General features: G+C 43.2%; 1 protein-coding gene across 4 annotated transcripts in view; it reads right to left on the reverse strand.

Moving 5' to 3' along the window:
* Positions 1 to 23,723, reverse strand: part of Bs (serum response factor blistered) — a 43,036-nt gene that overhangs the window by 9,486 nt on the left and 9,827 nt on the right. For 2 of the 4 annotated variants that reach the window (XM_076312652.1, XM_076312654.1), the window contains exons 2-3: positions 22,516 to 22,767; positions 5,247 to 5,352 (exon numbers count right to left, since the gene is read on the reverse strand). In XM_076312652.1, the coding sequence (XP_076168767.1) occupies positions 5,247 to 5,352; positions 22,516 to 22,767 (358 nt within the window). Of the gene's footprint in view, positions 1 to 5,246; positions 5,353 to 11,992; positions 12,501 to 12,521; positions 22,768 to 23,723 lie in introns of those variants that run through there. The other 2 variants (XM_076312655.1, XM_076312653.1) reach the window with 2 other exon arrangements.

Consider the following 23,723-nt stretch of genomic DNA (forward strand, 5'->3'; position numbering starts at 1 on the left):
ATCCTCATCTCATCGAATTGTTCGAAACTTTTCAAATCAATTTCTCGTCAAGCAGTTGCCACCGGTTGGTGGTCGATAAAATATAAAAAAGCAAGACTGACAGAGTCCACGAACAAAACGCAGTCAAGTATATAGACACCGAAACACTTTAAAGCACGTAATCCCACACGACAGTTGCAAAACAATATTCCCAGCAACGTAATCTTATTATTATTTCATTTACACTTTCACTCGCCAGCAACATTCCTACACATCGCTTGAACAACCGACGAAAAAAATAAATTCGAACAATACCGACCGTATAATCCCATACGAATAATAATAATTACTTTCCGAATGGAAACTCGAAAACGAATACAATTCGGACAATTACCCCGCATAAATATTCGAGAACAGCCGTGTTTTGTTCCGGACCGCGTACTACCTACTAACGAGCACCCAGAAAAATGAATCGCGTTCTGTTCTCTTTCTCTCGATCAACGATATTCCATTATGCAAAAGTATCGAGCAAGTATTTCGTGCGATCGTTCGAAAAACGAGGAGAGAACGAAATGAGAGAAAAAAGAAAAAAGAAAGAGAAAGAAAAAGAAAAAGAAAAAGAAGAAAGGCAAGGGAAAAGAAAAGAGAAGAAGAAGAAACAAGGGCAGAGGAGCAATCGGAACGCGTTCGAGTGGTTAAGATCCGTCGGATCGATATCAACGTGTCGAGTTATCAAAATTCCGACAGAGACAGTTTGCCAAATGGTGGGGGCTAGGGGGAGTGGTGGGGGAGGGGGAACAATGGAAAGGCGAAAAAAAAAAAAAGCGTACGTCATGCCGGCGATCGGTAAGTCGGATGGCATCCACTCCATATATTAGCATCGATATTTATGTGTACACCTGCATCGGAGCGCGGCTTTCGACCGGATCTTACTTCCCAGTTAGGCATCGCGTCGTTGTCTTAGTTTGGTCATCGCGGCCCGTACAACTCCTTATGTACTCCCCTACACGGATAACCTCGTCATCGCTCGCACACTTTTCGCATTTTAAGTGTCCTCTTTCCTTTATCTTCTCCCTCCCGTGCGCCGTCGCTTCTCGCTCTCTCGTACACATCATACGTTTGCCACTCTGATACCATTCTCTCGTTTTCTACGCTTCTCTGTCTACCGACCTACCTGACTGATTGGATTGCACACGTTTGCCCGCTTGGCTACCTACGGCTCTAACGATTTTCCACGACGGCTTTTACCGCTCGCTGCCTCGGTCTCGCGACTCTTGGCACGCCCACGAGGAAATTCGCTAATTACTCCTCTCGGCGGCTGTGATTGTTTTCGTTAATTTTTCCATTTCTTTTTCTCTTTTCTTCTCTTTTCTTTTCTTTTCTTTTCTTTTCTTCTTTCTTTCGTTCCACTGCTCCCTTTTCTGCCCGCTTTTCGGCGCACGAAACGAAGTCGAGAATTACGGACCGACTCGGAATTGTGTTCCGGTGCGACGAAAAGGAATGGAGTCTCGCGCTCGTACCGAGAAAATCGTTCGTCGTTTCTCGCATTTTTCGCGCGTTTAGCCGCTCATCGATCTGCGTAAAACGCATCGTGTATATATATATGTATGTATATAGGTATTATACGCACATTGTGCGTTCGAGTTTCAATGGACGGACAATCGCGCGCGAGCGTATAGAGCGAAGCTGGAAATATTTCACTCGAAATGGTAAGAAGAAATAAATTATTCGAGAGAAGATCTCGGTCTGTTTATTTATCGCGACGTTGTTCGACGCGAGCGAAATAACGGGTATTTGGAACTTTGAAATAATAGGTATTTAAGATCGTGTCGCCCGTTACGTAACAAATGAATATTTAATCGGCTTATCTGAGAATTGATTCGTCATTTCCAAATAGAAAGTCGGTAGCTTTTCAACGGAGCAGTTTTCGTTCTATTTTTAGCCAGTGAATGTATGCTAACAAAGTTTGTATGCAAATTTGGCGAACATTTCTGTATGTTTGTCATTTATATAAATCGGTGTCACAACGCGCGTTTGAATTTACGAATACGTACGAAGAACGACGTACAAAACGTCAACGAGGTATATTTGTTGTACCGATTTCGTGATTCGAAACGGCACGAAGAGATTTGTAATTTCATTCGTCGAAACGATGATTTCCCGGGAGTGTTTCGTTACTTTGTCGCTTCAAAATGCAAAGTGGTTATTTTGAAAATTGTCTCGTTGAACGAAGACTGTTAAAAAAGAATGGAATAATCGCGAAATAAGATAATACGTTATTTGAAGTAGTATTGTTCAGATACGACCAGAGGTACCCAAATTAAAAGAAAGAAAAAACGTTTATGCAAACGTATAAGTTTAAGATTACTTCGGTAGTTGTTTCCAATCGTCATTGTAGATCTGTTATGAATCAGTGCAGGTATGAATTTTCAAATCGTATCGAATTAAGCGACACTCGATCGAACACATTGGACACTGATTGACACTGATCACGTTTACTCAAATGTTCTCTGTTACAAGTAAGGCACTGTACTACTGTCCCGTGACTCACGACAATAACGCAAGATGAAAACAAAGAGATTCCGAATCCCTGTTCGTATAAACTTTTCTTTGTTATTTCGAGTGCCTCTCTGTATTTACGATGTTTGTTCGCTGAGACCAGAATCACCGTGTATAAAAAATGTTCGTCGTAAACGGAATAGTTTCTAATAAATTTTGAAAGGATCTATCCAGGACTCACGTACGGGACGTTGTTCGATCGTTGCCTGGATAAAAATCTGCCCAACACTCGTACTTACGCTACGACGTATGAAATGGCCGTTCGAAAGTAGTCCCTCTAATTCTCTAAAGAAGAAACTCCAGTCGTGACAGACACGCGTCAAACTGTCAGAAGGCTTGCAGGGCAATTTGGCACCGGTACTATGACAGTTCTCGGCATTGGAAATTGATAAAGTCGAAAAGCTTTGAAAGTGGGTTCCTCGATCAAATTCGGAAGTTTCGGATGCACGAAGCCCGGAATGCGTTGCTTTAACGTTAGTTTACGATTTGATCAACGACAAGATATTTACGAACCACTAAAGCGTATGCCAAAACGTGCTTTATATATTCGAAGTTTATATTACATAAACTTTCAAAATTTATACCAAAACTCGGTTTATACATTCTAAGTTCATGTTACGTGTACTGTCAAAATATATACCAAAACTCGGTTTATATATTCTAATAAACTATCGAAATTTATACCAAAACTCGGTTTATACATTCTAAGTTCAAATTACATATACTGTCAAGATATATACCAAAACTCGGTTTATATATTCTAATAAACTATCGAAATTTATACCAAAACTCGGTTTATACATTCCAAGTTCAAATTACATATACTGTCAAGATATATACCAAAACTCGGTTTATATATTCTAATAAACTATCAAAATTTATACCAAAACTCGGTTTATACATTCTAAGTTCAAATTACATATACTGTCAAGATATATACCAAAACTCGGTTTATATATTCTAATAAACTATCAAAGTTTTACGTCAGAACTTACTTTATGTTCTAAGTTTATATTGGATATTCTAAACTACCAAAGTCTATGCCAAAATTTAGCTCGTACATTCTAAGCTTATACATTCTAAGAAGGTAATGCTAGCGGCTTCGTTGGCCCATAGCTGGTGTTATTCATTATACCTTCCTGAAACGGGGTGAAACCATCGCCAGGGAATCCTACCGTCGACAACTAGAATTGTTACGCCAGAAATTGACACAGAACCAATCAGTATTGTTTCACAGAAAAGGACCTATCCTACTTCGGATGCTTGGCCATGCGTTTCACGTTTAACGCCAAAGAAATTAAACGAGCTCAAACACGAAACATCCATCGTGCACAGATGTACTCGTTCCCAGATTTGTGTTCCAGGCGTTACCATTTTCTTCGCCATTTCGACAATTTTTTGAATGTTCTTAGCGTATACTCGCATTTTCATACCGTAATTATATCAAGAGTTGAAGTGGTAGTGAATGTAAAATTTAAATGTCACGCGAATGGCTAATTCCTCCAGGAATATTTATGTAGACGGTTGTAAAAAGATTTCATTTTTCCATGCGCAATAAACACACATCTGTGCTCGAAATAGACTTATCGGGTTTTCAGGGTCACTAGTTTCTATACAAGCAATTATTTTAATGCACAGAACGATAAACACGATTCCTTTCTATACAATGTCAAGCTCGAGACACAATAATTAATAATTTGCTTCTATCCGAACTTGTATTTAAAACGCTGTAAAAAAATCTCAGTTCTCCAGTTCTCAAATACCTTTAAATGGTTAATCAATATTGCGCGTGTAAATCCTTTTATCACCGTGTACTTCAAAGTACGTTGGGAACTAACCGTCGAGCAACGAGCGTAATTTTTAATCTTAAAATATTCCCAAAGCAGTCCTTTGTGTATCGCTTAAATTTGATCTTTCTATCGCTTGAATCTTTGCGACAACCGTAGCGAAAAAAACACGCATATTTGCTACTGAGTCTAGCGTAGAAATACACTCGAAATAGATCCGACTACTAATACAACACTCTGTAAACCGTGTCTTGTGTAAATCGAGAGATTTATTAGTTTAGTTATAGAAACAATTTTCACACGAACTTCATAATTGTCGCTACCATTTTCACATTACTATGTCTCTTAAAGCAGACCAGTATCTCTTGGTCGAAACGTTGCGAGTATTTATTGTTGTAAAAATGATCGATTATATTCTTTTCCTTGCCTTTACGTTGAACAGAACAGACACTTGCGAGTTCTCTTAGAATAAAACTTTGGAAAAAATTCTTGTTCAAAATCTTTTCGTTTTGGACATAGTAAACATTCTCTGGCAATCAATACTTTTAATTTCGCGGAATATTGAATCATTCTAGTTTCATTGTACATCTGTACTCGTATCGTTACCTACTAGTTTATATTTTCATCGTTAACGAATATATCGATAATGCTTGTCGTATTTCTCAGTAATGCGTTTTTTAATCTTTAACTACGCATAAGGTCGAACCTAAGAAATTATACTCGAATGTTGCCCGAATTTGGCTAATTCGATGCTCTTACTACCAAAGAATTGCACTCTATTCTCACAATAGTATTTCTTAGTTTTGTCGGTGAAGTTTGCTCGTGTAACCAAAAAAATTGGACTCCTTTATTTCCTTCCTTATTTTATTTGGCTGTTGCGAAAGCAGCGAGAATTTCCATTGTTTCTTCCGACACACTTACCCGAGTGGTTCTTTGGGAGATCCTTCGAAACGGGAGAATCGCCATCGCTGGTGTCTCCGTCGCTTTCATTGGCACAGACGTCCGATCTGGGTGAAGTGCCGTCTTCCTGAAACAGTGCAGAAGTACTGTTTGTCAGTGAAGGAAGTGAAAACCCGAATAAGAGAAAAACTTTCTACTCTTCCCCGTAATATGTATTCAAAATAGTGAACATTATTATATACAGAGCGTCCCACAATTCCCGGTACAACCGAAAACGAGCTCCTTCTCTGAAACCGAGTTGAAAACGTCGAATGAAATCTTTCCGTGGATATCCACGTTATCGAAACGATTCGTTTCAAAGATACGCAAGTGACACGAGCATTTAAGTAGAACTGTATTCAATGAATCTCATTAACGATGTTTATCGATTTTGTACATTGTACGTTGGTGTACGTTTAACCGATGAGTATGTAAATTTATTTATAAACTGTAATTTGTAACCAAAAGATATTTTTCAAATGGAAATGTCGAGAACATTTTCTACTAAAAAGAAAGAATTATTGATGCGTTTGACGACTTAAATGCGAAACTATGACAACCAGACTTTCCGTGTATTCTCGACTTGACTAAATGGATAGAGTTAAATGTTAAATTACAATCCATCGAACAACGTTGATAGAAAATTTTACATATATTTTAAGCTTAACTAATCTCAGAAAATCCGTTATTAAAAATACACTAGATTTATCTTTAATTTAAAAAAGAAGGCTCTATCGAGTGTTCCATTATACCGAAGTTTAGACGGTAAAGGAGAATATAAACGTTACCTTTAATTTTTTTTAACGAAATGTTCAGATCTTTACAACAGGTAGCCTAATGAATTTTATGCGGAAAAGCAATAATGCGTCTTTATCCTAAAGCTTATAGCTTTCGGGGTACTCAGCTTCGAATTGCGCGGATTCATAGACACAGGGTTGTACTTCACCTTATGTCATACATACATATGTATTTTGTATGCATTTGCATATCAAATGAAGTATGTTTCTTTTTACGAAGAATTAAATACAAATACAAGTTTAAGTCAAATAATTGACTTTAATTAACTTTTGAAACTAAGATCGTATACCAAAGTTACGCGTATCTGTACTTGTACTCGTACAGCAAGACCTGTTTTATTACAATTAAGTAATTTATAGTAAAAATGACCCCAGTCAAAGCGATTAAAAATACGTAACTTTATTTAACGAAGTTTTTGCACCATAAACTCAATAAAAATCGTTACCCATGAATAAATAGACACGCGATAAAGAATTACATAAAGTCAAGGTTTACAAGCTTCTAGATCAAACGCTCACGTTGTCCGTAAATTTTCAAAATTAATTATATCGAGAACGAAGCTCTCTGTGAGAAAATTTAATTCCACGTTAAATTTATCCGTTTGTTCGAGAGGGAACCTCTTGGATTTTAACGCGTATTTTGGGCCATCCTGTACTAATACGGCTCCGTTCATTTTATATTTATATGTTACGCAATTGACGCACAAAGTACAAGAAGATTTCCATATTTGCGATTTGAAAGTATCTTCCATCTACGCGTTAATTCCAAGAACTACGCAATAATTACGAGCCTAGGCGTCTTCGTAGACGAAAGATCGTCGGACGAAAATCGTGATAACCTTTTACGTTTCCATACGATCATTTGTCTGCTAATCTTCTCAGTTGTTAACGATATGTACGTATATAATCTTAGGCGGCATATTCCAATACGTGAGCGTCTACTCAATCAAATTCATAAGCTACCGTGTATGAATCAGATCCCACATAATTGCCTCTGCATACTTATATTAGATTCCCCGCGAACGTGCTGCATCGACACAAAATTTATGAATCATGTTTGCAAGGTTTCTGTCTCATTATCGCCTCTGTAAATGACTATTCTCGATAGATTTTCAACGTACAGTCTCGAGACACCAGTCACCGTTGTTGACATTGTTGAGTAACGCGAGTCTACTATGTTGCATGTAGTCGTGATTTGCTATTTAATATTCGTGTCTAACGTTTTCGATCAAACGTTTTCTGATCATCTTTGAAACTTGTGTATTTTTTATTTTCAACTCGGTGAATCCTCGCTGTACAATTGTCCGTTTCTCCGTAACGGATTATTCTCTACCGATAGTTTTCGAAATGATCGCGAACGGTCGAAAATGTTAAATACGAATTATAAATGATTCGTTACGACTACGTTCGCTATCGTCGAGTGTAATGCTACAAGCTTTGTCCCTAATAATTGAAATATCTTTCTCCTTAGCTAAAGGTTGGGTATCGTAGGAAAGGGCAAATAACACAAGCGATATCACGATGATCACTGACAAACAATAGAGATTTATTAAATGCAAACAAGCAAGGTAGGGTCACTCGAACTAGACTATTGGTTCTTACAATAAGGTAAAAATCAGTTACAACATTCAACGATAATTAATGAGCTCTTCGATTAAACAAAGTACGTAAAACACGATAAAAAGATGTACCAAAATAAAAAGCTACTTTTGTACTGGTAGCAAACAAAACTAAATTTGGTCGTTCCTTTCTTTCTAGTTTCCACTATTATTTAAGTTTACATGCAAACTTGAGATTGGCCTAGGTTGGTTAAAGTTTGGATTAGGAAATTAGTACTGTAAACTGAACTTTTGTAAGATATTTCTCTGTAAAACATACAATCTCCAAGTACATTGGCGCATCGATGATGATTTTTCTCAAATAATCGAAAACACAGCACCTAAACCTGAACACCGACAAAAAGTTCAACCGCAATTTGTATTATCTGCTAGAAGAAAAAAAAATTCAAAAGTGCTCCAAAAACCGGCAATCTTGCCCCAAGTGCAAGATTTGCCCGAGAACGTAACCGATTCGAAGTCAAAACTGGTAAGCAACCCACTCTATAAACGATATCACGATATACCGCGTCGTGCGTACAATTGGATCCTCTTCGTAAACAATGGACGTTTACTTAAAACGCGGAACAAGTAACGCCTCCTCTTCGGTGAAAAGTTGGGGGATACGCGCGAGGTGGTAACCGAGTCAAGCTGTGGCACGGAGCGAACCGTAACGTCATAAGTGATATACAATGATGTAGTACACCTGTATCGGATCATAAATTCCGGACCCTTAACGAGTCGCGGGCAGAAAACAAGGTAGAAGAGAGTAGCGCATTACGCGGTGAGGTCGGGTAAATCGCAGATAACGCCTCGGTAATAATATCGGCGAGCCAATCAAACGGCGGACTAACCAATCAATCAACGAGTTCTAGCAACCAACTAACCAAGCAACGAAACAACCAACGAACCAACTTACCTACCTACCTACCTAGGAGGGAGAGATGCGCGAGCTTGTTCGCGCACCATATATGGCCATCCGCGCGGCCTGAACTCGTACTGCGCTTCCACGGGAGATTCTCACAAATTTACGCAGGACTATGTTTCCCCGGGTGACTTTCTCTCCCCCGGTCTTGCCGCCACCACCACCGGATACTTTTTTCCAACGGCGTATACCGCCGCGGAACCTATGCGTTATACATGCATTTCGACTCCCTCGTTAGGACGCGTACACATGTCGCGAGCGCCGATCGCGTTTGCATCGAGAGAAAGCAAATCGCGTCGCGAGACCGCTACCGAAGATTAGGGGGCCCGACTCGTCTCCTCGATGGATCGCGCGGCTGCTCCGGACGGGGATCCGAGCGATCCTTGTTACCAAAGATCAATTTCATGCGAGAGGTAGATCGTCGTACACCGAGCGACTGTACGTATTGCGATCTAGTCGGTTCGAAGGCGCCTAGCTTCTTCCGAGTCAACGTTTCCCAAACTTTCTCGCTCGCGAACGATACTCTTTTGGAGAACGTGTACAATTGGTACTCCTACACATTTCATTTTTAAAATTGAATCTACTCGGTACGAAATTCACGGTGTAAGTTTCTTTCAAGGCATAGTCGTTTCCAAAATTTCCTCCACCGTGAAGGTTACTCTTTTCTGGGCATTTGGTTCTCGAAACGTAGAACTTGTACCATTGGTGCTCGCGCGCATTTTATTTTTGAAAGTGAGTCATTCGGTGCGAAACTCACGGTAAAAGTTTCTTTCAAGGCTTAGTGTTTCCAAAACTTTCTCGCTCGCGGAGGATACTCTTTTGTGGGTTATTTGCATTTCGAAACAAAGAACGTACAATCGGTGCTCGCGTGCATTTTCCAAATCCCAATGTTTATGGGTTTTAAAATGAATAATTAACGCTCAAATTTATTTTATTCGAACAAATAAAATTACTCGCTTTTTTGCAAAGTAAAAACAAAGAGTGCTGTCCAGTCGATTACCAATCTATGCTTTTGTATTAATAACCGAAGAAAAATATATAGGAAATGGGTATACTATAATTTTGTTCTACTTTTTTAATTAATATTAATTACGATTTCTCACAGAACGGAACACAATCTGTACAATAACACCGAATACAATGTTAAGCACTCCGATTCCAAACGATTGAAGTACGTTTTCGATTTTACAACCTGTCACGTTGTCAACACTGGTTCGAACAGTGCCGGTCGGCATCGCAATCTAGAATCCGAGGGAACGGAGCTTGCCAACGCGTCAGCGATCAAAAAATCACGTTTCGTCTCTATATTGGACAGTTCGAGTCTAGTCGGCTAGGTAGATCGCTTCAGTTACAAGGGGTTCGAGCAGATTTGCGATTTCCAGCTAGATATTCTTCCACGATTTTTCGTCAGTATCGACATCGTTCGCCTGAATGGAAAAAAAAGACAAACAAACAAAAACAAAATGCTCTTTATCTCGCAAATCAAAGTCCGAGAAAGCTCAATTCCAAAAAATCCAAAAATTCTTGCACCACGGTTATCGAATACCTCAAGGTCGACTAATTGCACTCCAATTACAAGAAACTTGAATCGCGTCTGCGATACTTCGATCCCCCGACGCGTTCTTCCGTGACGTTTATTCGATTATCGAAATAGGTAGACGTACTTTCGTCGCACTGAAAAAAAAAGAAAAAAAAAAAGAAAAATAATAAAAAACAAAGCTCAAGCTTAGAAGATCCCGAGTGAACGTCCGAAGGTCCGAAAAATGATTTCACCGATGTACCGGTGAAGCTCGAGACCGTCCAATTACGAGAGTTCAATCGCATCTGCAACTTTACAGGTACACCGAGCACGTATCCAAAACCAATACTCCTGTGCGCATCCATCACGGGCCGAGAGAGAGAAAAGCAAAACGTAGCGTCCTTCGGGCGAGTGGCGGCGGCGATGGTGGTGGGGGGAGGAGGAGGCAGAGAACAAGAAAGCGGAGCTTCCGCGAAGCTCGAATCGTTTCCACGTCGTAAGCTCGGCAACGGCCATGACGATCGGCGTACGGTGTGGTTCGTAAAGGATTTCCGAAAGCACGGAGGGCTGCGAAAGCGGCCCTTGTCCGCCGCCGGCAGGCGTTGTCGACAATCACTTCCGAGTCGCATTTGTACCCCCCATTACCACGGGTGTGTATAGAAGGCGCGACAAAAACCGGCATTCCTGATTCTTAAGTTGGACTCTATATAAGTATCTGCCATCGCGAACATTGCCTGTATATGGCGACAACCAGGCTTTGACAAAGGTGACCGTATATGGTATTCTGCTTCCACCTTCCATACCTTCTCTCTCTCTGGCTCTCTCCCCGCCTTCTTTCTCTTTCCCTTCCCTTACGGGCCCTCCCCCCACCTGTCCTCTCGCCGTTCCCTCTTCGTCGTAACGTCGCTGTACACCGTACCGCGGTCTTCGTCGTTTCTTCGTGCGCGATCCACCGGGGTGCCGCCTCGGTGAAATGCATCATAATCGTTAAGTCGTTAGATCGTAAATCATTGCTTCGAACCCCCGCCGCAGACCGATCTCCCCCGTAAGAATCGTACGAAACCGCAACAGACGGTGAAAAAGGGAGGTATTACCGATCCGATAGGGGGCGTGCGAGTTCTTCGTACGATTTCGTCCGTCGACGGGGTACTCCCTGCACTCCGAAGCCACGGAGCGTCGGTACGAATCCACGCTTGAATCTTAGCTTTCTCCTATTTTCTTTTCTTTTTCTTTTTTTTTTTATTTATTTTTTGTTTCTTTTATCATTGATCGTAGGATCGCGAACGCATCGGATTCGAAGCTTTCGAGCTTGCTGCGAAAGGACCAATGCGCGATTTTACGTTCAGGGATGTTCAAGGTACACTTGTACGCGTCTTTCGAAAGTTGGTTCCACGGGGGATTCCCCTGTGTGGCTTTAGATCCCGATCGAACGAAACGATATTCAAATCGAGTACAATTACAATTGCGCGCGGTATAAATCTAGAATAGTATTTTTTCGAGGACACGTTGACCGAGGATATCTTCGTGGTAACGCGAAATGAAAGTTAGAGGTGCCTCGAGTCGAAGTGTAGACACGGTTTATGTAAAAATTAATCGTAATCAGTCGTACGACTAAAATTAATTTTTATACAAATGATCGTCGGACCTTTACCTTGAATAGCTTGACTCGAGTTACTTCTTCTGATTTTCATTTTTTATTACTACGAAGATGGACCCTGAGAAGGTGTATCTAAAACAATAATAGATTTATACAATATCTAGATTTATTATTCGACACTCGAATAGGTTGAAACGCTTCAAATATAATTTCGTTCGATAAAGAATGATCGACTCTCGTTCCAATCGGACCAAAAAAAAAAGAAAAACCTTCGCGTTCGTACGTCGATACGAAAGAGCAAAGCCGAAAGAAAAATCGTGATTGTAGTTACGATTAAAAGTGATCGAAATCGATGGAAACGTGTCCAAACGTACAAATTGCGTATATAATAAGATACTTGTGCGCTAATCGAGAAAGCAGACCTACCTTGCGAATCATGCTGAAAAGATGAATGGCAAAGTGGAGTGGCTGTTGGATCGGTGTCTTATTTTCAAACGGATCGTTGTTTACAATAGCAAAATCGCAGCGTTGATTATCATTTAATGTACCGTAACACGACGACGCAGCTCGTGGCACCGGTTTCACTTAAAATATTAATCGACGTAATATTGCTTATCGTATCAATGAATGATCGTTCCACCATGAAGAAAATTATATTTGCAGTTTCGTTGATCGTTCTCCACGTCAATTACAAATGTAGAATTCTGGGTCGAGTTCCCTCGCCCGTCGAAGAGAAGAGTCTCTTCGAAAAAGCAGAAGCTCCGACGCGTCGGTGATCTCCTCCGTCTCGGTTTCGACATTATCTATACATACAACAACGAGACGGTGTTCCTAATCCAACTATTGCGAGATAACAAGTTTTTTCGGTCGGATCTAGTATTCGTCGGGACCGATCGCGAGACGCGTGTTCACGCACAGACGAAAAGTAAAAGCTTCGAGACACGATTCACGTCGATAGAAACAGCCGCGTACGAACGAAATCCCGGCATCGTTAGCTGAGGGGGAGGGGGGAGGAGAAAAATTCCTCGAAACGTTTTCTCTCGGTTCTTTCTTTTCTTTCATTTTTTCTTTCGCTTCGACAAACCGCCAACTACGCGAACCAGTCGACCGACGGTCGTTAATACCATCCGTCGATCCCGGATCACGGTTTTCTTTATTCTTCGCGGCGCGTGTAATTTAACGTTTCGCGCGAAACTGTTACCCAATCGCGCGAATTCCTTCCTTTTCGTTTGTGCATTTCCAAGCGTCGCGCCGCGTCGCGTCGGGCGCGCGCGCGGCGAGACGCGACGACAAGGCTCTGCGCACGTGTCAACGTGATACGGATTACACATTCGGCGAGAAACGAAAAATGAATGAGCAAGAGAGTAAGAGAGAAAGAGAGAGAGAGAGAGTGAGAGAGAGAAAAAGAGAGGAAAAAATTCAGAACGGTATCTTCACTACACAACAGGTGGGTTTTATATACCTACCTGGTCGTGAACAACTGGCACCTCGTACCAAACAGTGTTGGCGCGTTCGGTAATATCGGCTAAGTGTAACGATGACAAAGCACAGTCGTTGGGACCGTATCATTAAGAAAGATAATATATATACGTACGTGTAATATAAATATTATCACAGTATTTTACAGTACACTATTTACACATGTGATACATACTAGGCACGCCAGCCGTACATTCGTGATTACCGTTTTTTTTTTTTTTTTTTTCTTTTCTTTTAGGATTATAATCGTTAATTAATATATATGTATATATATTATTTGTACTTTGTGCGTCGATGGGAGAAACAAGATTACATTTTCGTTGTGTATCCATTTTCGTGTTCGATATATTCCTCCCCTTACTTTACGCCTGCGCGTAGTAATATGCTCTCGTTTCGTCTCTGTTCTTTTTTCTTTTCTTCGTTTTCTTTTTTTTATTAATTTTTTTTTTTCCTTCCGCGCATCGTCTCTCTATTTATTTCTATCTATCTACTTGTTCCTTTCTTCTTCTGTTTTCTTTTTCCTCAAATGTTTCAAGCGATACAAAAAAAAAAAAAAACAACAACACACAACACATATACACACACACGTAAGCATGCATAATGTGATGATGAGACCGAGTCGGTTTCTCTACTTGAGGATAACTTCGGTGAAGGAGACGTGGATGAAGACGAAGGAAGAAGGAGGAGGTGGAGGAGGAATGCGGAGGAGGTCCTGGGAATTAAATTAAAAAGGTATTTTAAATACTAGCTACTTAATCTACGATAGAGAAAAAAAAAACAAACAAATACTACACATGCCACTTTCAGTACAAAACACATTACGGAACAATGTACGATGCACAACAATATATAAATATATGTATGTATGTATATATATATATATATATATATATATGTGTGTGTTTCAATGCGCAACAATGCCAAGCGTGCACCGCCGGGTCTACTGGCTCGGACTCGCACCCACGTACTACGATTTCTCGTTTCTTCGTCGGCTTTTTTTGCCACAGGGAAAGGCGGAACGCCTCGACCTGAACGACATGAGTATTAAAAAGGATGCCTCGAATAAGGATCACTGACGGGAGGGAAAAGGGAAAATGCACGGATGCTTCGATTTTTCCTTGATTCCGGCCTGTTGGATCCCACGAACGAGGTACGATTGTTACAATAAAATACAATTGAGTAGGCCTGGAATCGCGACGAACCAAATCACGAGTTAACCGCTTCGGTCGTTAACCCATCGAGTACCGAATTGTCTTCTTTCTCGAAGTCGAGATTCGAATCGATTCGAACACCGGGACAAAATCCTGTCCTGAATATTCTATAAATAAGACGACGGTACATAATGGATTAAATGGACCCGTTTTCTCTTCTGACGGAAAGTTACACGTTGCTTAGAATAGTCAGAGGATTAGGAAAGAAACAGTTGTACATTTTCTTCGAATTCCGTTGGAACTTGTAATAGATTGTTCGATCGCTTCCTTGTCGAGTTTGTTTCCGAAATCGGTTCAACGAGAGCGAAAATTTCTCGTATCGTTCCTCGAGCGTTTAAACGAAACTTTACTTCTCAATATTTCGGTTACCAATCGACAAAATTTGCCCTGGTTGATTCGGACACGGCACAGAAGCGATTAAATGAATATCCGTGCTCGTAACGGTAACATTCGATAAGGAACTTTTTTCGAAATTGTTCTCGAAACGATTGCTTCGGAACGTTAATCGAGAAAATTCTTTTTTCGTAAAATAAAACAATCGTACCGTGTTCATAATACGTAGATACCGCGCAGTACGTACGTAATAAGTTATTGAACGACACACAATGTTCGTTCCGATGCAAAATTGTGTAGATCGAGAACTGTTTTCACACGATGAATAAAACATCCGTTCTCGTTGCGCAAGAATTTTGATTTGTGCGTTCTTATCGGAACTTATAATGCGACAACTTTTTTGAAAAAAAAAAAAGTTCCATCGAACTGTTCGCAAGGAACCTATCGAAAAACATCCATAACTGTTTCGATCCCTGTTATTTATGTTCGTATACAGTGACACATAAATTTGTTTCGGTAGATAAAGAACAATAATTATACCGTGCTATTCGTTCGTCCGGATAGAATTACGCGTGTACTGTTCAAAACAATTAGGGGAACAGATACGTGAACGAATACCAAGTGGTTGATCCTTTCGGGCTCTCGTTGACGAATAATATTTTTCGAGCAATTTTCCACCAGTTGTAAATCGTTGCATAATTTCGTAAGCGTGCACGTACAAATAACACGCGGGAAATATATTATACGTCGCAAAATTGTCGACTTTGGAATATCGTGCGCACATAAGTATGCACGTTACCGTCAGGTCCGAAAGGATCGATGCAACGATATTTTTTCACCAATATCGTATCGCACGTCGATGCTACGAAAGTATTCGATACCCGAACAATGTTTCGGTAGGCTCGAACTATTTCGAACCGTGTACAGCCTGAACGATCGAATAGTCTTGTAGCAACAAACCAATGAGTCAATGTATACCGCAAGTATTCAATGTAGCTACGTTTTTAACGAATACCACGACTTCTGTACCACGTTGGAGCTTTCGAGAGCTTCGACGGTCGTCCAACTATTTTAAGCAGATCTGCAGAATTGAACGCGTAAGCGGAATCGGTCTACATTGTACCGTTAATCTTGTACCAGAGTTTTGTCTAAAACAGCAAGTTTCTCGGATTTGGTTCGACCCAGTTCCCCTTAAGTATCGTTGCTCGGCGTCGATCGATCAACTTACAACGTATGTATATACAGGTCTTTAAATAAATAAGAAAGATTCCATCGCCGTAAGGTATTATAAATACGTTTTCGAGTAAACAAGAAAAAACCAGGACACGTGTACGAATATAAAATACACGGCTCCTCGAGTAATTCATCACATGAGTCACTACCCTAAGTTACGTTTTAGAACTGCCCCCACCTCCGTCCCGTTTAACGAAACGGAGTTCTCGTATCGATGCGTGTCCTGCGACGCGTCTTATTTCGTAAAGAAGCGAGACTCGAACGGGCACGTCACCGCGTGATTTCTACTACAGTATCGTAGAAAAAGTCTTTGGACTTCGATTAACGTATAGATCCAGCCATTGCACTCCCGAAACTTTACCCTCTGTTCCCCGTAGATCGCGCCATTCCTCGTCCACGCACCCATCAATTTCGTTCTTTCTCACGTCTCTTCGTATATACCGGATTTCGACGCATATCGTTGCGACTCGCGAGCAACGAACGATCGTAGTTTCGACACTAGGCTACTGTTTGTAAGTGCTTTCGTTAAATTAGCGAAACGATTGAAATTAAAATTCACAACGACGGTACAGGACGCGTACGGTGTCCCGTGCATTCGTTACCGGGTGTACGATCGATTTACTAACAGAATCTCTAGCCCTTATCCTTCTCTCTCTGCGATCCTATTTACACACAACTTTCGAGCGGAAGAAATTAACGATTTTTCGAGCAGATCGACGAAAGTACGAACCGATCGTCTCCCTCGGGATTCATTCCAACAAAGTGAACGCGAGTTCTATTATTTATTTTCGATCGTTTGCGGAAGATACGCAAGTAAAAACACCGGCTCGGAAATGCTCGTCGATCATCGTCGCCCCCCCTTCCCCCAATCCCAGGGATCAGAACCGTGGACGTAAATCTCGTATACATTGCGGTACGCGTCGACTGGACTAGATTTATACGTTGGAAACGGAGGGGCTGTTACGTTTTCTTGCCCACCGATCAGTTTTCATTGAAAACACCATCGGCGCCCGTAGTTAACAAGCGTCGGTCGATTACGACCGATTCACCGCGAATTATCGACCACCGGTGTTGCTGTGGTCTCTCCCTGAGTCAAACGTCTATCCGTGACAGGGGCCACGCACGCGACGATCCCTCGCGCGATAATTCGCGCAATTATCGTTTCGATACGATCGTCCGCGAGGATAATTGTAAAATCTACGGACTCGTGGTCGTACGCAAGCTGCCACGCGTTCGATGGCAATACGGAGACCGGGCGATTTATCGCGGAATAAATCGTTAACGTCTATGGACCCCTTAACGCGCATTTTGCGACACGAACGACTTTGTTCGTGCATTAAGTACCGAAAGCTGCTATATCGTTAAGTACCGTCGTTTCGATCCTAAGGATGACAGGTGACCGCGTACCGAGCGCGCGCGAGATACCGTCGAAAGAAGAGTTAATCGCTCGTACACTTCCCCGTTCTCAACATCGAGACACCGTTCCGATCGTCGCACGAATGTAGTACGATTTCTTGTCCACGCGATTTCACTTTTCAGTTTAACCCTTTCGTTGCTATCGGTGCGCGAGATCATCGGCGCGCGATCGATCACCACCGTGCGGCGAACGCCTCACGGGCGTTCGGTGAACACGCGTACGTAGAACCAACGAAAAAGTCTCACGCACAAGGGCGCGCGCTTTGCGTCCGAGTTGCACCGAAAAGGTTAACACTGACGATTTGTTGTTAATTTTCTAGATAGAAGCTGCCCGACCTAATGTCGAAGATAAACGATTAATTTTAATTAACAGTTTGACCGCCGTGCTGGTGACCGATGCTCAAAACGCTTGGAATTCGTCAAGACTGATACTTCTCGAACAACATTACCGTTCGAAATACTATGGAATAGGATCGTTATTGAATATTTCGCCGTCCCCAGACACGGAAATCTAACAAATCTAACACCAATTCGTTTCAGTGAATAATTTTCCTCCTCGTATTCGGAATCGTGGTTCATCGTGGTGAGAACGCCGCACGGGGAATTCTAATAAATACTAACGTCGAAAGAAACACTCGAGTTCTGTGTAACGTAAATCTCGATCGATGGTAGTCCGATTGCATCCCCCGTCTGTGCCAAGAACGAGCGACGTTTCGAAGATAACACGAACGCGGGACGACTTCTAATAAATGCTACGATTAAAAGTACGCCCAGAACGAACGAGGTCGATAACACCTAATTCAGTTTCAGGAACGCTACGAATTAAGCGTTAATGCGCGAAACGTCCAGCATACTAATCCGGCATAAAACCGCCTCGGCTAACGTTGTTCGCGCTTCGTCAATTGCTCGCCTCCCTGCGCAGCACGAAAAGAAAATAACCGTACTTCCATCGACACCGGATGCGATGCGCCTCATCGAGAATTTCGATATTTACCGTCCGGAAAAGAAAGTCGGATGTCGCCCGGAACTTCCTTCTGTCGTGCTGATTCTATATTCAGCTTACACGACAACGCACGATTTAATGTCCAACGAACGAACGAACGAACGAATGAACGCGCTCGCGATAACGAGACACCGGAGAATCATAATTTCCCGTAACGCGGGCGTGTGTCTCAACGAAACGACCGCCACTTGGAAAAACCAACGGAGATGTTCGACGCGACCGACAAACGCGTCTTGGACGGAATAGCACCGACGCCGAGGCGTCTCTTCGTAGAGCTTCGCAACGACGACCGAAACGACGATTCGTTGTATTCGCGAATACGTACCGAGAACAGCTACAAAGAATACACCCTGAGCGACGTTCACGACGGGAGGAATCGTTTTCACGGTAATTTTAGTTCACGTGAAACGATACATTCCTCGATAACGAAACTCCAAAAATTCTGATCGCTATATCCGAGCCCCGAAACGACGATCAAACTCGCGGAACGATTCGCTCTATCGTGGATACGCAGAGGAGCTACGAAGAATACCCCCGAGGGAAGTTTACGACCAGACGAATCGTTTCTTGCGATAATTTTAGTTCGTTTGGAACGATATCCTTGCGAATCAACGATGCAATCTTCTCTAAAAATGTTCTACCCTGAGAGAAGCCACAAAGAACCCCTCTGTGTCGAGATAAATCGTTTCTATGATAATTTTGGTCAATGTAAAACGATATCTTTACAAATGGAGAACAATCTTTACAGACGATCTTTTCGAAGAATTCTGATCGTTAAATTTAAACGTTGAAATAACAACCGAACGAAAATTCGCTCTGTCGTGTACCGAAGAGCTACAAAGAACGCCTCTGAGCGTTGTTCGCGAGAAGAATCGTTTTCGGGGTAATTTTAGTCCATTTGGAACAATATCTTTGCGAATCGACGAAACAATCTTTGCCAAAAATTCTCCACCCTGAGAGAAGCTACACCCCTGAGCGACGTTCACGACGAGAGGAATCGTTTCTCGCGGTAATTTCGGTTAACGTAAAACGATATCCTTATCGATAGCGAAACAATCTCTTCGAAAAACAAAAACTCTGATCGCTGAATCCGAATTCCATTGGGGAACATTCTCCCCGGTTGGCCGGTACACAGAGAACCAGGAACGGTGAGAAGAACCCGCGAGCCTAGAACCGTTTAACGATCCTGCACTCCTGATCCTACCTCGCGACGACGAAACCGACCGTCCTCGATAACTGGAACAATTCAAGTTCCCCGGGTGGAACGCGACAATAAAACCAGTCGAACCGTCTATGCACCGGAGACACCAAGAATCCTACAACACGTTTATGAAACACTCGCCTGGTGTCCCCGGATTGTCTATTCGGAGCCGACTGTCCATTATCGTGACGGCGCGGATTGCCGGCGAGCATCGCCAGAAATCCGTTTCCAAACGACGATCGTAACAGCCGATCGAATCACGCGAACTACAAGCGCGATAAGTGTACACGGCTGTTACGGCGAGCATCCCGCGACGCCGACGGTAAACACGGCCGATTTAAAGATCGGTCCTGGTTCAACCCTCCGTCTCGTGAAATGGAAATTATTTTTTCACGTCCATAAATTGACTAATGCTCCAACCGAACAATAACGAGCCGCAAACCCCCCGTAAGGAAACGTGCGCGTCCTGTAAAATGTTCTCAGCGATCACCTTACAGGAATCGTTTTTGTTCGGTTGCCGAATCGGGGGACATTACGCAATACAGAATCAACGCGTATTCACCACGGTATTTCGTTCCGTGCGAGCCATGTTTCTTCGTACCTTCGTTACGCGCCAAGACCGAGCGTTCGTAATTTTCCCACCGTTTTCATCGAAATACACCGAGTCCAACCGAAATACTAGTCCATTCTCCTCGTACCGCCCGGACACGAGAGATTCAATTACGGAATGCATTTGAAACGCAAAATTGTGTGTCCCGGAGAGTATCGCGTAATTTTCGTTTCGCTTTCCGTTCATTAACGAATCTTGTATGAAAACGAAGCACGTGTATCGATATTATTGGAAAACTCGTTTGGTAACGATTGAGAAGATTCGCGTATTTTTTTTAGCGTTCTCTTCGAACGAATTGCGAAAAATTTTTTCGACGTTTACGCACCATTATCGGAAACAATGTTACAATTCACCGAGAACCGTGTTCACCGGGTCTAACTATCGTTTTTGCAAAGCAATGGCGTGCTTCTCGAGCGGAAGGTGATTCAACGATCATGACGACGTCGAACGCGTGCAAAGTTTTTTTTATATTCGAAGAACCGGCATGGTATCACGGTTGCGTACAATCGCTTTCGGAACAATGGCGGAAGACCATCGGTACGCGAGACTACTTTTTCGTCGCGGTTGCGATAACTCGATGTTACAAAAGATACGCAACATTTTCCGGGACACCCCGATATTAAAGTTCATGGGAAAATTCGCCGCGGAGAACGTGTTACCGCGTCCGCTGTTGCGGGACTCTTCGTGAGTCCCTTCCCTCTGTTCGGCGCCATTTTGCAAACGTTTAAGGTTTTGCTTTCTCCTGCGAATCAAGCGAGACACAATCGATGCCGTGACACTAACGATGTGCTCGCGACCCCTTCCAGCGAGAAATTCGAACGAAAATATTCGTGTTCGAATTAACCCTTTACGGGCGTGGAATTCGAACGCGGTTTACCGATTCTTGCGATCGTCGCTGCGCCAAATTGTGAATACAAAACGGTGAAACGTATTTGAAAATATCGTTTCGCAATTTTGCAAATACACGCAACACGTGCGCACGAATGCGTATACGTGGAAAAATTATCGATTTTAAAATATCACGTGTACACGTGTTATCGTTAGATCGGACGGGGTTAACCCTTTGCACTCGAGGCTTGTTTGCTACCAGAAACCGACGCCTCGAGAAAATTCTTCGAGTCACTCTAGAAGAACGTGATATTTAAATTCCAATTTGAATTCTAAACCGCGAAGTTTTTCCGGATCGAAGATAGTACACTGAATTAGGTGGCGACCGAGGATCTCCTCTCGAGTCCAAAGGGTTAATATATTCGAGAAGAGGACGACCGTGGCGAACGCGACGATCGTTTCCCATGGAGAAATGGAATATTCCGCGCGCATAACAATACCGAAGAGTTACGGTTTATCACCGAATGCGGAGCAATTCGCGAATCCATGGACAGCGAAATTGTCGGTAACACGAGTGGATCGATGCGAGTATCGGTACCGTGAACAACCAGTGGCTTATTTAGATCATCGATGCACGCGAATCTTGAAAGAACGTTTACGGATTATTCTGTATATTCGGACGCATTCCGCATCGGATGGATCGACACTCTCTCGGTCCGTCACGATCGGTTCGACCGGTAAAATTGTGCTTTGATCCTACTGTGGAAAGACAACGCGTTTACCACGGTACAGAAAACCTACGATAGAAGAAGGTGATCGTTTAAAAAAATCTTGGCTCGATTTCGAAGCGGTTCTCCACACTCGACGAACGAGATGGCTTCGAGCGATCTTTGCTCAACGCTCGCGAAAGATCTTCCGAAACACGGCTCGCGATTTCCTTCTCCAAGACCGATCTTTCCGTCTCCCGGGTGCCCGAGTACGCGAACCGATCGACACCCGTCGGGTGTCACCGTTTCGCGGATCGTACGGCGCGGTGTTTCACCGATGCGCTCGAGTGTCCCACGGTGGATCACGGGAACCGACACGGTAACCACCAGGCGGTGGGACGCGCGGTACCATCGGGGACGCGGTATGAATCGGGGGACAAGCTGGTGCTCGTTCGAGTGGGGTAGTACTACCGTTGGGGATGCGAGTGCGACATATGAGGATGGTAGGCAGCGTGATGGGGCGGCAGAGGCGAGGGACAGGACTGCTGATAGGGGCCGGCGGCCAGCATGGGACCCGGGCTGGAGCACGGTACCAGGTGCGAGCTCGGCGAGGCCGCGTGTGCATGCGCAATCAGGTGCGCGTGCTGCGCGTGCGAGGGTGGCGCGTGCTGCGAACCCGGCGGCGGTGGCGGCGGCGGCGGTGGCGGATGGCCGGGTGGCCCTCCGGTTGGTCCGCCGCCGGGATACCCGCCGTGCAGCGAGCCACCGTGCGGCGAGCCATACACCAGTTGCCTTACTTTCTGCTCGTCGTCGGCTATGTTGTAGGTCAGTTCGGTCTCCTCGAACCCGGTCGCGGACATCCTCTGATCCCCGGATGAGCCGGAGGTGGGCGGGTCCGGGCTGTTCAGGCAGGTCTGGATCAACGCCTTCCCGGCCTCGCTGGTTATCATCGGCTGGAGCTTACGCGTCGCGAACGTGTACACGTGGCCCGTCTCGCTGGCCACCAGCAGCATCACCTGTGTACCCGTCAGCGTCGACAGCTCGTACGCCTGTAACCCAGTGATAACGATTAGTCAGGGGTGAACTGGACCCGGTGTATCTCCGTTCCTAAACGGATCTTTCGATCGCTCTGTTTCGTGGACTCCTTTCGGTTTTATCGACCTCCCTGTGTTGGTATCTTTGGACAAGGTACAGGTACGATTTCTGGTACCCCGTAACGATAAAGGGTGTACGATTGTTAACCTATCTGTTGTTGATACGTTTGGGGAAGGTACGATTCTTGGTACCCTAATGGAGATACCGTCTAGTTTTCTCTCTCTGTTAATATGTTTGGAGAAGGTACGATTCCTGGTACCCCGCAACCACAATGGGTATACAACTGTACGATTGTTCACCTCTCTGCGCTAATATCTTCGGAGAAGGTACGATTCTGGTACCCCGTAACAATAAGGAGTATACGCTGGATGATCGTTAATCTCTTTGTGTTGATATGTTTGGGGTAGGTACGATTCTTGGTACCCGAATGGAAATACCGTCTAGTTGTCTCTCTGTGTTAATATGTTTGGAGAAGGTACGATTCCTGGTACCCCGCAACAACAATGGGTATACAACTGTATGATTGTTCACCTTCCTGCGCTAATATCTTCGGAGAAGGTACGATTCCTGGTATCCCGAAACAAAAATGGATACGCAAGGTAATAAAAAGTGTAACGACCAATTCTACCATCTGTTCGCGACTGAAGATTTATTATCGATGTTGATACACGAAAGATACGAGAGTCTGGAACGACGTAACAAGCGTGCATGTAACGTGGAGAGAAGTTTATGTAATGGAATTAAATGGAAGTGTAATAAAACCGAACGGGTATGCTGGACTGATCGACCGTAGGCACGATGTTAAATGACAAGAAAATAAATAAGTGAATATTATACGAGGGGAAGAAAATAACCTCTGGATCGGAGTTGTAACGAAAGTACAAACCTTCGATGTACAACTAGGATAACA

The sequence above is a fragment of the Ptiloglossa arizonensis genome, chromosome 5 (assembly GCF_051014685.1).
Source record: "Ptiloglossa arizonensis isolate GNS036 chromosome 5, iyPtiAriz1_principal, whole genome shotgun sequence".
Taxonomy (NCBI): Eukaryota; Metazoa; Arthropoda; class Insecta; order Hymenoptera; family Colletidae; genus Ptiloglossa; species Ptiloglossa arizonensis.